We start from the raw sequence: 17,446 nt of genomic DNA, 5'->3' as shown, positions 1-17,446 counted from the left end.
AAAAGCGATGATCTATTAGACGCTGAAATGACTCGATCTGAGTCCTTAATTGAAGACATAAAAAATCTTCACTTTAAGTATGAGGAACTTGAAAGTCGTCATGAAACACTCTCAACAGCTCATGAAAGGCTTTCCTATGATTATCTTCAAAGGAAGCAAGATCTTGAGAAATTGAGAGCGGCTCATGAAGATCTTCAAAAAGAAAACGAGTCGCTTCGCGCTGAACAGATCAGTTCAACTCACGAAGGATTTGAACCACCATGTCTTAAATGCATTGAGCGTGATAATGCTACTTCTGTTGCTGAATGTTCTACTGCTGCTACTGTTGCAATATCGTCAACTGTTGATGTGGGAACTAACCCCTCTGCTGAGGATACCACTGCTATTGCTGATGAGAATGCTAGGTTGAAGACATTGCTTGAAACAGGGAGTACAAAAGTCTTAAAGGGCATCAGACACTACGTGATGTCCTCAAAATCCTGAACCGAAACCCTAGGAAAGAGGGTGTTGGGTTCGAAAGGAAAATGAATGCTGATGGCTCTTACTGAAAACCTGAGCAGTACCCCAAAACCACATGGGTTGCTGCAAAGGAACCTTCAGCAGATCCATCCACTCTATCCGGTTTCACTTGTGCTAACCCCATTGTTATTGATGAATCCTTTGATGCAAACTATAAACTGTTTAAAAATCAGAATGGTGAAGTTTTTGCCAGGTATATTGGTACTAACTGCAGGAATGGACTGCCTATGAAGAAGATCTGGGTGCCGAAAAGGTGTTTGGAGAATCTTCCTGTGAATGTCATCATGACACCAGAAGTGAAGAAGACAAACCCCAGACCACAGGCTTCATACAGACAAAGGACTCACCGGAGTCAAACTAACGCAAATGTTTGCAGGGAAGCCATACTCAGGCCTATGAATATGAGCGCGGTCAAACCGCCATGTTCATAAGACCAAGAACTATTCTGCTTATTCTTATGAGTACTATTGTCCACCTGCAAGACTTTTTGCTAGGGCTCCAAAGCCAAAGTTCTCAGATGCTGCACTTAGACTTATTGCTTCTAAGCCACCCTTGAAGATGTGGGTGGCTAAGAAAGCTTAACTCTCTTTTGCAGGGAAGGGTCTCCAGCAGAAAACAAAATCGCTGACGCTATTGCTGGGACCTTAAACATCTTGTAGGGCGCAAGATCAAATGCCCGAATGGTCTTATTATGTACTTCTGTTCCTGAATCGCTTGCTACTCTCCCTATCAGTCCTAATCGATCTAAGCTTTCATAACCCACTGGTTCGTCAAATGTTTTTGCTTCACAATTCTCTTCGTGAAGCCTATCCCCCTAACTGCACTGTAGGGTACGACACCAGCGTCTTCAGAATGGATTATTGATAGTGGGTGTACCAATCACATGACTGGCAAAGAAGCCTTCTTATGGACTCAACCTTACGTCCATCCGACAAGAGTCACATCACATTTGCTGACACTGGTAAAAGTAAGGTATTGGGTCTAGGTAGAGTTGCAATCTCAAAGGATCAACACATGGATAAAGTCATGCTTGTTGAATCCCTTGGCTTCAACTTAATGTCTGTCTCAATGCTTTGCGATTTGAACATGATCGTAATATTTGGAAAATATCGTTGCCTTGTTCTAATGGAATCTGACAAGTCTCTAGTGTTTGAAGGGTAGGAAAGATGATTTGTACGTGGTAGATTTCTCAGCAGGACCACAGCTTGCCGTATGTCTTCTAGCAAAAGCTTCAGAATGCTGGCTCTGGCATCGGAGGCTAGGGCATGCTGGCATGAGGAACCTCCACACCCTTGCAAAGAAGAAGCATGTCATAGGCATCGAGGGCATCAAGTTCAAGAAAGATCACTTATGCGGTGCCTGTGAAGCAGGAAAGATGACGAGGGCCAAACATCCCTCGAAGACAATCATGACAACCACTCGACCCTTCGAACTGCTCACATGGATCTTTTCGGTCCCACTCATTACTCAACTCTTACTACTACTGCTTGTCTCTATGGCTTTGTCATTGTTGATGATTATTCTAGATATACTTGGGTGCACATAATCCTTTACAAGACTGAAGTGCAGGATGTCTTCAGACGCTTCGCCAATCGAGCTATGAACAATATGGCGCCAAGATAAAGCACATCAGAAGTGACAATGGCACTGAATTCAAGAACACTGGCCTTGATACATATCTTGATACCTTTGGGCATACACATGAATTCTCAGCTCCGTACACCACAGCAGAATGGCGTCGTCGAACGCAAGAATCAGAACACTTCATTGAGATGGCCGAACGATGCTTGATGAATACAAGACTCCAAGAAAGTTCTGGCCTGAAGCCATTGATACTGCATGCCATATACAATCCGTGTTTATCTTCACCATTGATACTGCATGCCATACAATCAATCGTGTTTATCTTCACAAGCTTTTGAACAAGACACCTTATGAGCTCCTTACTGGCAAGAAGCCAAATGTCAGTTACTTCAGAGTATTTGGCACCAGGTGCTGGATCAAGGATCCACATCACACTTCAAAATTTGCACCAAAAGCACATGAGGGCTTTATGCTTGGATATGGAAAGGATTCGCACTCCTATAGAGTCTTCAATCTATTTCATTATAAAGTGGTTAAAACAGTGGATGTGCGGTTCGATGAGACTAACGGCTCACAAAGAGAGCACCTGCCAAATGTGCTAGATGAAGTTCCATCCAGTGAATCAATCAAACTAATGGGAACTGGAGAAATCATACCCTCTGAAGCTCAACCTGAAGAGGAACTTATCATCTCTGCACCTGATCAACCTGAAGACAATGCTCAGCCTGAAGACAATCCCTCTAACAATGACAATGATCAACAAGAGCAAAATCTTCGCCCTATACATCCACGTGTTGCCAATGAAGTGCAGATTGAGAGAATAATTGATAGCATCGATGCACCCGGTCCGCTCACTCGTTCAATGGCAACACAGCTAGCAAATTTTTGTGGGCACTTCGCATTCGTCTCAATAACATAACCCAAGAAAGTTGAAGAAGGCTTCATGGAATCTGAATGGATTCAAGCTATGCAAGAAGAGCTTCAACAGTTTGAGCTGAATAATGTATGGGAACTGGTTAAGCGTCCTGATCCTCGGAAGCACAATATAATAGGCACCAAATGGATATACCGCAACAAGAAAGATGAGCATGGTCAAGTTGTCAGAAACAAAGCTCGTCTCGTTGCTCAAGGATATACTCAAGTGGAAGGGATTGACTTCGATGAAACATTTGCTCCTGTGGCTCGACTTGACGCCATACACATACTGCCGGCCTATGCAAATCATCATAACATACTTCTATACCAAATGGATGTGAAGAGCGCTTTTCTCAATGGCAAGATTTAAGAAGAAGTGTATGTTGCACAACCGCCTGGCTTTGAAGACCCAAAACATCCTGACATGGTATACAAGCTCAACAAGGCACTGTATGGCCTCAAACAAGCCCCTCGTGCTTGGTATGACACACTCAAATTCTTCCTGAAGAGCAAAGGCTTCATACCTGGTTCCCTCGACCCCACTCTCTTCACGAAGACATATGATAGTGAACTGTTTGTTTGCCAAATATATGTGGATGACATTATCTTCGGCTGCACCAATCAGAAGTACAGTGAAGAGTTTGGATATATGATGCAAGAGAAATATCAGATGTCCATGATGGGAGAGCTGAAGTTCTTCCTCGGTCTTCAAATACGACAACAATGCAACGGCATCTTCATATCTCAAGAGAAGTATTTCAAAGATTGCCTGAAGAAGTTCGGTATGCAAGACTGCAAAGGCTTCACGACGCCAATGCCAGCCAAACATCATCTGGGTCCCGACGACAATGGTAAAGAGTTCGATCAAAAGGTATACCGCTCCATGATTGGTTCTTTACTTTATCTATGTGCATCTAGGCCAGATATTATGCTTAGTGTTTGCATGTGTGCTCGATTCCAAGCGGCACCAAAGGAATCGCATCACTTAGCTGTGAAGCGAATTCTTCGATATTTGGCTCACACCCCAACTCTAGGATTGTGGTACCCAAAGGGCTCAGATTTTGATCTGTTTGGATTCTCGGATGCTGATTATGCTGGTGACAAGGTGGATCGCAAGTCTACATCAGGCACATGTCATTTTCTGGGACGATCACTTGTATGTTGGTCTTCAAAGAAGCAGAACTGTGTATCTCTCTCCACTGCTGAATCTGAATACATTGCTGCTGGATCTTGCTGCGCTCAACTTCTGTGGATGAAGCAAACACTCAAAGACTATGGCATTCATCTGAAGCAAGTGCCACTCTACTGCGACAACGAAAGCGCCATCAAGATTGCCAACAACCCAGTTCAGCACTCGAAGACAAAGCACATTGAAATTCTTCATCACTTTCTCAGAGATCATGTTGTGAAGGAAGATATTGATATCATACACGTCAACATTGAAGAGCAATTGGCAGATATCTTCACCAAGCCCTTGGATGAGAAGAGATTTTGTAAGTTACGGTGTGAGCTAAATATCTTGGAATCCTCAAATGTCCTGTGATCAAGCACACATCCTAACACTTATGCATATTGATGACTTAGATGTGCAACACACAAAGTAAAGTATATCTTCAATCAATGAAGACATGCATTCTAAGTGTGAATACATTAATGTGGAATTTGACTTCAGAGCGCCACGATAATTGTGCGCCGTGTATGGGTCTAATACTTCCTATATGGTGGGTAACGCCACCACCAAATTCTTCTGTTGAAGTGTTTTACCCATGGCGTTACATTTACTATGTCTTCACATTTGGTTTGGCTTCAATTTCAACATGTCTTCATGATTATCTTCACTATGTTGATTATATATATACTAGTGTTCTGTCCTCTACAGCATTCACTTATAGTTATGTCTTCTTGTTGAATCTTTTGAACTAAGTGAATGTGATCGGACCCTAACCTCTCTATGCTTTCTATCTCAAACTCTATCTCTCCAAATCATATGCATTCTATTGAAACTGTCGAATGTCTTCTCTGCGTCCTTGTCAGCAGAAGACACAGAGACAAACATTAAGTCCGTTTTCAATGCTTATTCCTTCACCTGAAACCCGGAGAAGTGGGAACGACCACCCGACAATCCAGGCGTGCGTGGGACATGGAACAACCTCCGATATGCTGCATGATGACCACGTGTTCCTCAGATGTGAATCACCAGCGGCACCTGTGTAATAACACTGAGCCGCCCCTGTCCCTATAAATACACGCCTCACCACAATCATTATCTCTTCTTCCACTCTCGCACGAACCCTAGCGCCACCTCTAGCCCTCGACGACGCCGGCGACGAAGCGCTTAGCTGCCGCAACCTCTCCGATGCCGTCTTCACGCCGACCGCGGACATCGTCCTCTCCGCCGTCGCCGTAGGTGTCCTCTGTTGGGTTTCGTAGTAATTTCAAAAAATTTCCTACGCACACGCAAGATCATGGTGATGCATAGCAACGAGAGGGGGAGAGTGTGATCTACGTACCCTTGTAGATCGACAACGGAAGCGTTAACTTGGTTGATGTAGTCGTACGTCTTCACGGCCCGACCGATCAAGCACCGAAACTACGGCACCTCCGAGTTCAAGCACACGTTCAGCTCGATGATGATCCCCGGATTCCGATCCAGCAAAGTGTCGGGGAAGAGTTCCGTTAGCATGACGGCGTGGTGACGATCTTGATGTACTACTGTCGCAGGGCTTCGCCTAAGCACCGCTACAATATTATCGAGGACTATGGTGGAAGGGGGCACCGCACACGGCTAAGAATATGATCACGTGGATCAACTTGTGTGTCTAGGGGTGCCCCTTGCCTCCGTATATAAAGGATCCAAGGGAGGGTGCGGCCGGCCCTAGTAGAAGGCGCGCAGGAGGAGTCCTACTCCTACCGGGAGTAGGACTCCCCTCCCTTTCCTTGTCCAAGTAGGAGAGGGGGAAGGAGAGAAGGAAAAGGGGGGGGGGCGCCGCCCCTCCCTCCTTGTCCAATTCGGACTAGGGGGAGAGGGGGCGCACGGCCTGCCCTGTCAGCCCCTCCTCTTCTCCACTTTAGGCCCATGAGGCCCATTAACCCCCCGGGGGATTTCGGTAACCCCCCGGTGCTCCGGTTTTATCCGAAACTTCCCCGGAACACTTCCGGTGTCCGAATATAGCCGTCCAATATATCAATCTTTATGTCTCGACCATTTCGAGACTCCTCGTCATGTCTGTGATCACATCCGGGACTCCGAACTAACTTCGGTACATCAAAACTCATAAACTCATAATATAACTGTCATCGAAACCTTAAGCGTGCGGACCCTACGGGTTCGAGAACAATGTAGACATGACCGAGACACGTCTCTGGTCAATAACCAATAGCGGAACCTGGATGCTCATATTGGCTCCTACATATTCTATGAAGATCTTTTATCGGTCAGACCGCATAACAACATACGTTGTTCCCTTTGTCATCGGTATGTTACTTGCCCGAGATTCGATCGTCGGTATCCCATACCTAGTTCAATCTCGTTACCGGTAAGTCTCTTTACTCGTTCCGTAATACATCATCTCACAACTAACTCATTAGTTGCAATGCTTGCAAGGCTTATGTGATGTGTATTACCGAGAGGGCCCAGAGATACCTCTCCGACAATCAGAGTGACAAATCCTAATCTCGAAATACGCCAACCCAACATGTACCTTTAGAGACACCTGTAGAGCACCTTTATAATCACCCATTTACGTTGTGACGTTTGGTAGCACACAAAGTGTTTCTCCGGCAAACGGGAGTTGCATAATCGCATAGTCATAGGAACATGTATAAGTCATGAAGAAAGCAATAGCAACATATTAAACGATCGGGTGCTAAGCTAATGGAATGGGTCATGTCAATCAGATCATTCACCTAATGATGTGATCCTGTTAATCAAATAACAACTCTTTGTTTATGGTTAGGAAACATAACCATCTTTGATTAACGAGCTAGTCAAGTAGAGGCATACTAGTACCACTCTATTTGTCTATGTATTCACACATGTATTATGTTTCCGGTTAATACAATTCTAGCATGAATAATAAACATTTATCATGATATAAGGAAATAAATAATAACTTTATTATTGCCTCTAGGGCATATTTCCTTCATCCTCCGTCGCCAAGTTAGGGCACGGACGATCGAATTGCTCGGCCTCCTCTTCCACTCCATCTAGCAGTTCCTTGTGTGGTAAATAAAACTTTCTTTTTACGGCCCCTTTGATCCTACAGATCCGTCACTTTCTACCACAAGTAGTTTCTGTTCACACATGTTGGATCCACTTCATACTGCATCTCATATTATGCCTAGTATGTTCACTTATGCTTCACAAAGCAGTTAGATTCCTCACTTGTACTGATCTCTGGATTCGTACAAATCTGGAACCAACTCCTTATCTATGAGTGAATGTCTTCGCACGATGAGGTCAATGTCTTCTAAACTGATTTATCTTCAAAATCTTTTGAGAATGCATTATGACCTCTTCCCCTTCCCTCGCACCTTAATGCTGTCACAGGTACATGTCCGTGGGAGAATCCCTTGGTTCTCATAGTCTGCATTCATTTGCAGAATTCTTACAGCATCATATAAATTCTCCCGAAGCCAGTTCCTATTTGTCCAGCAAGCGAAAGCCTCTGAAGCCTTTGAACGTGTTGAAGCCATTCAGTTTAAAGCTCATGGCTACAGAGAAATCTGCAAGGAAGGGAGGCAGACAGCGTCGTGGGGGAACATCAAGAGATTTGCCTGATGACCTCTTAGAGCTTTACAAGACAGATCCTGAAGAGGATTATAATCAGCGCAAGACCCGAATCCAGTGGATTTGAAGATATTAGGAAAAACAGTGGTACAAATACAGATTCGTGACCAAGGAATATGCTGAGAAGAGTGCTATCAAAAGTCCTTGGGGTGATATTCTCTTCCGAGGCCTTCCACCCAAGAACAGAGCTGAAGCTATTGCTCAGGGTTTCTATCCGTGTATGGTCCGTGGACCTCAGCCTGAAGATGCCGACCCATCATCATTGCTATGGTGTCGTGACAATAATCTCTCCAAGCGCAACTTCCAGCACGCAAAGGCATCGGCCAAGGAAAACAAGAAGTCATTGGGACTAGACTTCAACCCTGGTCCTTCTGCTCCCCGGGCTGACGGCACACGCGATGCAGAACCCAATGTCATCGGTCCTTTCTACAACCTTGATGGCCTCATCACTCACATCTCAGTTCAAGGTGCCAAAGTGGATCATTCTGATGATGATGCTGACACTGATGAAGCCCCAGCGCCTACTCCAAAGCCGCAGAAGCCAAAGAAGGCTAAGGCTTCAAGATCAGCTGCTCCACCAAAAATCTCACGGGCGAAGCCACTAGCTACTGCACCTCCTGAAGGCAGTGTGCAGTCTGAAGATCTGTCACGCATCTCCAAGCCCCAGAAAGTCAAGATGCCTCTGCCACACACCAGCCAAGAACTGACTGCTGCTACTATTCTGCGCAACGATGCCATTGATCTGTCCAGTGATGAAGATCTTGCAGATGACGCTCTTGAGCAACTGATCAAGAGCAAAGAAGAAGCAGAAATCTTCAACAATTTGCCTCTCTTTGACGTGGCAATCATCCACGACTTCATCGATGAGTGGTTTGAAACGCCCAACCTCAGTTTTGAAGACCTGCAACTTCCCATTGGTCTCAGCGTCGCCTTCCATGGCGCCATTGCTTCAGAGCTAGCTCTAGCTCAGCGCATCGTCGAACTGAAGCAGAAGATTGACTTTGAGAAAGCTCAGTTCAAGAAGCATATGGCCAAGCTCAGCGTGCAAGAGGTCAAGAACTTCAAGATCATACTGCACGAGCTTAAAGAAGCCTTTCTCAAGAAGCGTGAAGAAGCTCAAGGTTCTCGTGAGCGCATGAAGAGTCTGGCTGACAAGTGTGTGCAAGCCTACAATGAGGCTGAGAAGCGCAAGGCCCTTCGGCGTCCTGGCATCGACCCCAGGATGGCTGCAAAGAAGAAGAAGAAGCCCGCTATGGCCGAACCCGACGCACCAAGGCAGGAAGCACATCCCATTGTCTTCCCAACCAGCATGACTGGCTCGAAGCCAAAGGCCAGGTCCACCGCTTCAGAACTGAAGAAGACGAGTACTGCTGAGGCTGAAGCCAGAAAGAGGAAACATCCTGAAGCCTCTGCTACTGCCCCCTCCAAGAAGAAGCGGAAGACCAAGAAGGAATGGGCTGCTCCCACAGAGCCCTTAATAGTTGAACCCATCTTCATGGTTCGCCCAGCCACTGAACATCAAGAACGCCAACTGACTATCCATGAGCCTGCTTTCACAAAGGCTCATGAAGCTGAAGACTTTCCAGCAGCTGATCCCACAGCTGCTGAAGACATTGGTCACCATGACCATGTTGAAGATGATGCAGTTCTTCCTCAGATCGAGCACCAACAGGTATCATCGCCTGTGCTAACGCACAACGAACTCATCAGCATTAGTCGTCCTCTGACACCAATTGCTCAGGATGCATCATGGGCTGATCACCCACAAGCACAAGAGGAAGATGACTTTGAGGCCCAGCCAACTCCAACTCCACAGGCGTCGCCAGCGTTACGCAGACTTCACAAAGGACCAAGGCCTCCAGTCTCCGAGTCTGAAGCTAAAGCTGCTGAAGACATTCCGGCTGCATCAGCCGATGAAGAAGAAACCCCAAGAGTTGCTACACCCCCGTCTCATCCAGAAGCTGTTCTCGAGGAGAACGTGACTGTGACCGACCCTCCAGCTCATCAAGTGGAGGTTGAGAATCTTGAGGCTGCCACCGACGCCACTGACGCTGTCGTGACTGAAGCCAATGTGGAGCCTTCACCAACCCAAGCACCAGAAGTCAGCGAAGCCACTAATGCTACTCCTTCTGCTCCTGCGCCTGCTGTTGGTCCTCAGTTTGACTATCATGTTGAGCACAGGCCTCAGGTACATAAGCCAATCCCAAGATTGCCCAGGTTTCCAGGTCCTGCATCAGCACCTGGATCCTTCAATGTCAACGGCTTCAAAGTAGACAACACTTTTTTCAATAGCTCCAAGAACCCCTACTCAAGGGAAAGAATATGTTCTAATCGGTTCTGGAGCTATCCGCAGCGAAGCTATTACTCCTGCATTCTATACAATCAAGATCGCATCTTCCCACATAAGCGTCTTGACATCGAAGCAATAGTTGGTCTGCCCTGTCTGGAAGAAGCTCTGGATTGCTTCAAGGAGGTTGGATTGTTGCCGTTTGTCACCGACCAAGAGCACTGGAATGAAGAGTTGCTGCTCCAATTCTATGCCACACTTCACATCCATGGGTACAACAGAGATCCGAAGACTTGGGTCCTGGTGTGGATGACAGGAAATGTTCATCACGAAGCCAAAGCCTTTGATATCATTGAGCTCACTGGTCTGCCCACTCCTGGCGATCTCTACGAACCTGGCTGTCAGCTTCACTGTGAAGCTATAGAGAGCATCTTTCAGAAGCCTGAACCAAACATGAGTCAGATGCTCAGTATGATGAAGCCATTGCCACAAGATGCTGCGTATTCCTAAGGAGTTCTTTGTTGAAGACCTTGAGTATCTGCCAAGGACTATTTATCACATAATAAGGCGAACTCTCTGGCCCATCAAAGGACATTCTCCACATGCCAAGCTGGAAGGTGCAATGAAGACTTTGGTCTTCTATATTCTTGCACCACTACCTCGACACCACTGCGCCTCTGACTAACTCGGGGCATCTTTGCGCCCGCAGCTTCATGGCGACTTCGTCGACACTGGCCACCTCGACTCGACATTGACCACGGCGTTCTTCGCACGGCTATCTCGACCACGACTACACCACCCTACGCTCTCAGCTACCTTGACATCGGCACAAAGTGCTACCGCCTTGCTTGAGCAACCTCGTCGATTTTCACTCCAGCCACGACTTTCGTGATGCATCGGCCATTACGACTGTGGGGGATGTCCGACGGCTTACCTTCGGATTCTTCGCCAGTCTCATTGTCTGCGTCGCTTCTGGCTTGTGCAGGGTTCACATTTGCTCGACCGCCCTCATGGTACGGTCAAAGTGTGAATTGGTATTGTAAGTGCATCTAGTGCCACCCCTAGTTGGTTTTGGAGTATTGACGACAAACCTAGTTGAGGGACTAATGTGTTTGTGAGAATTGCAGGATAACAAAGGTGAAAGTCCCTCATTGATTCGATTTTCCTACCAGAGATGACCCCTAAAAATGTATGAAGACATTGATGTCAAAGGTGGTATATGAAGATATTCTCATTGAAGACTATGACAAGAGAAGACATCGCATGAAGCCTATGGAGCTCGAAGACTCAGATCTTTCGTAGTTCTTTTTCTTCTTTATTGAGTCATAGGAACCACCGTACTGTTAAGTGGGGTCCAAGAGAACCAGTCAGAATGACTGAAGTGATGCTTAACCAAAAGCTATGTCTTCGAGTGAAGACTATGAGAGCGAATCTTGTCCAGAGTCGGACAAGTCAGCTTTGCTTGTAGCCCAAGTAAAGTTGCCGTGTGTGTTTGAAATCTGACAGTTGGAACACGTGTCAGTTCCTTAGTGACCCAGGGTCATTTCGGACAAATCAGGTCGGGTTGCCAAGTGGCTATAAATAGCCCACCCCCTACAACCATAAACGGTTGGCTGCTCAGAGTTAAAGTACGACTTTTGTCGTTTGAGAGCAACCCACCTCGAAGCCTTTGAGAGAGAATTTCTTGCGGGGATAAAGCCCTAACCACCCAGAGCCAAAGAGTGTTAGGCATCACTTAAGTCTTCTTGTTTGTGTGATCTAAAGACTTATTACACTTGAGGACTGTGAATCCTCCAGTCGGTTAGGCGTCACGTTCTGAGCATCCAAGAGACATTGTGGATCGCCGGTGAACGAAGTCTGTGAAGGTTTGGGAGTCTACCTTGAAGACTTACCAGAGTGATTGGGCGAGGTCTGTATGACCTTAGCTCAAGGGGAATACGGTGAGGACTGGGTGTCCTGAGCTGCGTGTTCAGGACTGGGTGTCCAGGAATGTGTGTCCTCAGGTTTAAATACCTAGCCGCCCTAACCAGACGTACAGTTGTCACAGCAACTGGAACTGGTCCAACAAATCATTGTCTTTAACGAGTCACTGGTTTCATCCTTCCCTTCTCTTTACTTACTGTTGGTTCTTATGAAGTCATTGTATGATTGCACTATCTTCTGTCTTCACAGAGTGACTGCTTGTTCTGACCGGCTTCATAATATCTTCCTACCTGATCCTTACTACCTAGCTGCTATTAGTCATTGTGCTTTCACTTCATTGAATACTTGACTATGGTTTGTCTAGTGTAGTCTACCTACCACGTTTTGAAGACTTTCATAAAAATCGCCTATTCATCCCCCCTCTAGTCAATATAACGCACTTTCAGGTATAATAATAACCCTTATAGTTGAAGAAAAATATACTTAATTAGTTTCACGGCGGAGCAAAGCGCACGTTACGCTCTGGTGCGACCAGCGTGATAGCCCCGAACCAAGGAACGACGTCAAGCCGGAACTCCGGAAAGTAGTGGGTGGCGCCGTGCGTAGGCCTCACTTTTGTCGAGCGAACCCACCGGTCCAACCCCCGGTTTTTGGGAATCTGGGTGTGGTCGGTGCCTACTCGCCCGAAACCAGCAACCAGAGCCCCCTGTTTCCCCCTGCATCTCGCTCCACGCTGGCTGAATCCATTCCCCACGCGCGCGTATATAAACACCTCGCCCCTGCTGCTCGTCGGTGGCACACTGCGTCGACTCAACCTACAGAGTTCAGCACAACCTCAGCTCGCGAGAAATCGACCCATCTATCGGAAGCACAAGACAGAGATGAGCTCGTCGGCGACCAAGAAGGGGGCGTCGCTGGTGGTGGCGACGAGCATGGCGGCCGTGGAGGCGCTCAAGGACCAGGCGGGGCTCTGCCGCTGGGACTACGCGCTCCGCTCGCTCTACCACCGCGCCGTGCTCACCGGCCGCCGCGCCATCCCGGCGTCCCTCTCCTCCTCCTCCTCCAAGGCCGTCGGCAGGGCTGCGCGGCCCAGGCGGTCCGAGGAGGAGAAGCTGCACAAGGCGTACCACGTCGTGTGCTGGGGACCCAACTGATTTCTAGTACTAGAGGACCCATTTTTGTTCTCCTAAACCCGGTTCAGATTCTCCATTTTTTTTCATTTCCTCTTGATTATCCGTGAATGATGTGTAAATCGAGAGTATATGCTTGCAAGGTCAGTCATGCAGTCGTTCCTCTGATCTGAGGCGAGCTGCCAAGTGATTGATGAGGCAAATATAGGAAAACGGCATTGGTCTGTACAAGGAAAGGAACCACATATCTCTTTGCTCTTGGATCTTACCAATACCCGATGTGTTTCTGATGATGATCAGATCTCACCAAATTTTAACGGTCATCCTAACCGGTTAAATGGCAGGGCACACTGGATTTACAGTGCAGCACATGTAGAGAGGAACAAATATTCAGAACTTTTGCATCCAAACAACAGACAGGTCAGCATCTGACAATAGATATATAGAATTTGGCCGGTACAGTTTACAGGATTCATGCTGGTTGAGCTCCCATATTACATGATTTGGTGTTTTCTCTTGACTTTAGGACAAGAACCCCTTAATGATCATGCCTAAAAGGGACTAAACTCTTGAATCAGCAATAAAGATGGTTGGACAATAAACAAGGGAAAAGTGGGAAAAGATAACATTGTAACTGTTGCAGCTGATTACAGTAATGCTGTACTAAATGAAGATTGAGGAAAACAAAAAGTTACTTGAGCACAGCAAGTCTCAGCCTACTACATTATATTCATAAGGCTTTCTTGCCCAGCTGTTGAACTGAATTATGATCAGTTTGTTCAAACCGAACACCAACAAGGTCGATTCAGAAACTGGATCATAGGATCTTTTGAGGGTCTTAAGGAGTTTAAGGTGCAGAATTTAAGGCCCAGAAAATATAGTATATACTCGATGATAATTCGTCCTTCATCGATTATAGTACTTGGCATCCTGCCTATCCTGCACACACTAGGGGAAAAAAACTGACACATACATAGGTAAGCAAACATGACACTGTTTGATGCTGTCAGCAACCCCCTGAGAGTTATGCCACTGACAGGCTTAACTGAATTTACAATACACCACATGCTACAAAGAACTTGTATTGTAGTCATATGTTTGAGGATTACACCAGCGGAAGGTAAGCTGATTTAACAGTAGAGCACATGTAGAAAGTGACTTCATCCAGCTGCAGACAAGTGACATAGAAGTCAACATCTGATTAAACATATCAGCAGTACATAATTCAGCCAAGATCTGTCAAACTGGGTACAATTCCCAGGATTCATGCATGGGTATTCTCTTGGCGCCAGGAAAGGAACTTTTAATCACCAATGAAGATGGCAATAGTGACAATAATAAATAAGGAAAACTGAAAAATAAAATTGCAACACTCGTTGCCATACCAACTGATTGAGGTACAAGTCAAAGCTAGGGCATAACAAGTCCCAGTCATCATATTTTCTATAAGAGTCTTAAGGAGTTAAGCTGCAAAATACTCCCTCCGTCCGGAAAAACTTGTCCCAAACTTGTCCTTCAAATGAATGTATCTAGCACTAACTTGGTGTTAGATACATCCATTTGAGGGACAAGCTTTTCCGGACGGAGGGAGTATAAGGCCCAGACGACGTACTCCAGAACACAGCATCCTGCCTACCTTGCAGATTAGCTTGTTCTTTGTCTTGCCTAATACTAGTAGTTGCTAGTTTCTGATATTTCGCATTATCTGGTCATAACTCCACAACAAACAAATCATTAAACCTTGACAAAAGCCTCGTGCAACGGCTGGATTGCACTATCATCAGGTTCACTGAGTACTATCTGAACATTCGGTGAGGCCTTTCTTAGAGGCGATAGTTTTCTTTCAAGAATATGTGAATTATTCATATGATCCTTCTGAAGCCATTCTGGGTGATCAGTCTTGGGAGTAAATAGTATCAGTTGGTTGAGACTAGTAGACATCTTCAAGAAAAGGCTTACTAGCTGCATCTCATGGTGGCGCCCCTTGAAATTCATCATGTTGACCAACAGAAGGTTCTCAAAGCCATCACCATCCTCTATTGCCTCTTCCTCTGATTGCCCTCCATCAGATATCTCTTCCCTCGACCCATGTTTCTGTGATTGATTTTCTTCAGGTGACTCTCCCTCTGACAACTCTTCCTCGTGTTCAATCCCTCTGACAGCGCTTCCTCTAGGTCATCTCCCTCTAACAGCTCTTCCTCTGGGTCATCTCCCTCTGACAGCTCTTCCTCTAGCTCATCTTCCTCCGTTGTTTCTTGCTCTGATAGCTCTTCCACTGACCCATTTTCCTCAGATTCTGATCCTGATGGTTCATCCTCTGGCCTATACTGACAACTACTTGTCGGAAGCTGCAAGAGGGTGTAGTAAGCATTCAAAATAAGTGAGCACATCAAAACCAAGCAACAATACAATGACTACTAACTGAATGCATTTGTCAAGGCCATAAGGCAATCTCTTTGACAGCTTGTATACGAAGTCGAAGCTGCACAAATAACCTCTCCAATCGAGGCCCACAGCAGGCCAACAAAAGTCAAAGGCAATTTATTCACCTGCACAAATAACCTCTCCAATCGAGGGCCACAGCAGGCCACAAGGAAAGTGTAAATGTCGTTTATGTTATCGATCTCCATTGCGAACATCAGTAGCTGAAGCTCTCTCAAATTCAGCAACTTGCATGGTGCAGCGCCTGTGGCAGCTAACCTGGCACGAGCTTTGGCAGACAGTCTCTGCAAGAAGAAGTTTATCAGTAAGACAGTAACTGAGTATTGGGATCAACCGGATAGCATGAAATGCAGAGAGCGACGAACCCGTAGGGCACTGCTGCAGAGGGTAAGCACGGTGAGGTTGGACAAATTGGTTAGCAGTTGAAGCCAGTTTGTGCGCAGCTCGCAATAAGGTCCTGACAATTGCCTCCAGCGGTTAGGTCCTCCGAAGCAGATGTAAAGGTCAGCAAGATTGGCGGTGGCCGGGATGCTGCAGGCCGGAATGTAGGCGCCGCTGTAGTGGAATGAGCGCAGGCTGGACGCATCGCCGGCAAAAATACTTCGGCTTCCGAACCACACTCTGCAAGGGTTAGGCTCCTCAGGTGTGCCCCGGCCGCCGTGACGATGACGGAGAGGAGGCTTTCACAGTAGCGCAGATCGAGGGTGTGGAGGAGGGGGCACGCGGCGACCAGGCGGTTGACCGTGCGGTCGGAGATGCGGACGCAGTGGAGGTGGATGACCTCGAGGGCGGAGAAGGGGTGGGAGTGGGCGGAGAAGGACACGGGGAGGTCGACGGTCACGGCGCGGAGCGAGAGGCGCGCGAGGTGGGGGTCGCCCAGCGGGAGCCGGTAGTCGAAGAAGATGTTGAAGACGCGGTTTGAGAGGTGGACGTGCAGGTCCTCGACGGCGCAGGCGGCCGCGTAGTCGAGGCAGCGGCGGAAGTGCTCGGCCTTGAGCTTGCCGATGTGGAAGGAGAGGGCGAACCGCTGGAGGCGCCGCCGCCTGCGCCGCTCCAGGGTTTCGAGGAGCGGATGGGGGGAGTCGTGGGTGCCGAGGTGGAAGTCGAGGGAGGAGGGCGCCGGCCAGCGGTGCGTCCAGAGGGAGCGCCACCGGGTGGAGAGCGCGCCGGTGCGGATGGCGGATTTGAGCGGGAGCAGACAGAGGATGTGCAGCTGCAGCGCCTCCGGCAGCTCCGAGATGCGGTCCTCTGCCGCCTCCGCGCCTGCTTCTACTTCCTCCTCCTTCCGTCGCCGCTTCGTGCCACCGTCCAGATCCAGATGGGACACCGCCGCCGCCATTCCTCCCGTTTACCGCCGACGGCTCACCGCTCCGTCGGACCTCCGGTTAAGAGCATCTCCAACAGACGCCCCAAACGACGCGCGCACGGGGCGGTTTGCCGCGCTCCAGCGGCCGCGGGAAACAAGCGCGCGCCGAAACCGTTTGCGCGCGCGCGAAAAGGCGCCAGCTCGCACGCAAGATTTGGCGCGCCGCTTCGCGCGCCTATAAAGCTGCGCGCCGCTTCGCCACGCGCTTCTCCACACTTCCTCTTCCCCTCTTCCTCTCCCTCTCTGCCACGCGCCGCTCCAGCGCCCCGCCACCGACGCGCCGCCATGCCGCCGCGCCGCCGAGGAGCGTCCGGCTACCGCGGCGTCCGCCTGCGCCCCAACGGCTGCTACACCGCGGAGATACGCTCCGGCGAACTCCGGCTCGGCCTCGGCACGTACAGGACGGCGCGCGAGGCCGCCCGCGCGTACGACGCGGTGGCGTGGCGCCTAGGCCAGCCGCGCGGCCAGATGAACTTTTAAGATGTGTACAC

At 48.0% G+C, this 17,446-nt stretch overlaps 3 protein-coding genes across 3 annotated transcripts; 1 reads left to right on the top strand and 2 right to left on the bottom strand.

Annotated features, from left to right (window-relative positions):
- The first annotated feature begins 12,814 nt into the window (after positions 1-12,814).
- On the top strand, positions 12,815-13,415 carry LOC125523999. Its single transcript, XM_048689080.1, has one exon. The coding sequence runs from the start codon at positions 12,899-12,901 to the stop codon at positions 13,169-13,171; it is 273 nt and encodes a 90-aa protein (XP_048545037.1). The 5' UTR covers positions 12,815-12,898; the 3' UTR covers positions 13,172-13,415.
- Positions 13,416-15,114: 1,699 nt separating this feature from the next.
- LOC125523998 lies at positions 15,115-15,829 on the bottom strand. Its single transcript, XM_048689079.1, has 2 exons — positions 15,697-15,829; positions 15,115-15,495 (listed from the first exon to the last, which is right to left on the bottom strand). Exons 1-2 carry the CDS (start codon positions 15,784-15,786, stop codon positions 15,184-15,186), a joined length of 402 nt encoding a protein of 133 aa, XP_048545036.1. The 5' UTR covers positions 15,787-15,829; the 3' UTR covers positions 15,115-15,183.
- On the bottom strand, positions 15,741-16,994 carry LOC125523997 (F-box/LRR-repeat protein 25-like). The gene is made up of 2 exons (XM_048689078.1): positions 15,955-16,994; positions 15,741-15,873 (listed from the first exon to the last, which is right to left on the bottom strand). The coding sequence occupies exon 1, from the start codon at positions 16,926-16,928 to the stop codon at positions 16,005-16,007; it is 924 nt and encodes a 307-aa protein (XP_048545035.1). The 5' UTR covers positions 16,929-16,994; the 3' UTR covers positions 15,741-15,873; positions 15,955-16,004.
- Positions 16,995-17,446: the final 452 nt, after the last annotated feature.

The sequence above is a fragment of the Triticum urartu genome, chromosome 7, assembly GCF_003073215.2.
Source record: "Triticum urartu cultivar G1812 chromosome 7, Tu2.1, whole genome shotgun sequence".
NCBI classification, from domain to species: domain Eukaryota; kingdom Viridiplantae; phylum Streptophyta; class Magnoliopsida; order Poales; family Poaceae; genus Triticum; species Triticum urartu.
This window is presented reverse-complemented; position numbering and strand designations above follow the sequence as displayed.

Excerpts from the sequence above, each read along its gene's own strand:
- LOC125523997 (XM_048689078.1), bottom strand. The coding sequence starts at position 16,928 with ATGGCGGCGGCGGTGTCCCATCTGGATCTGGACGGTGGCACGAAGCGG.
- LOC125523999 (XM_048689080.1), top strand. The coding sequence starts at position 12,899 with ATGAGCTCGTCGGCGACCAAGAAGGGGGCGTCGCTGGTGGTGGCGACG.
- LOC125523998 (XM_048689079.1), bottom strand. The coding sequence starts at position 15,786 with ATGTTCGCAATGGAGATCGATAACATAAACGACATTTACACTTTCCTT. Across the intron at positions 15,496-15,696 it reads TGGAGAGGTTATTTGTGCAG|CTTCCGACAAGTAGTTGTCA; the intron begins GTGAATAAATTG and ends ACCCTCTTGCAG.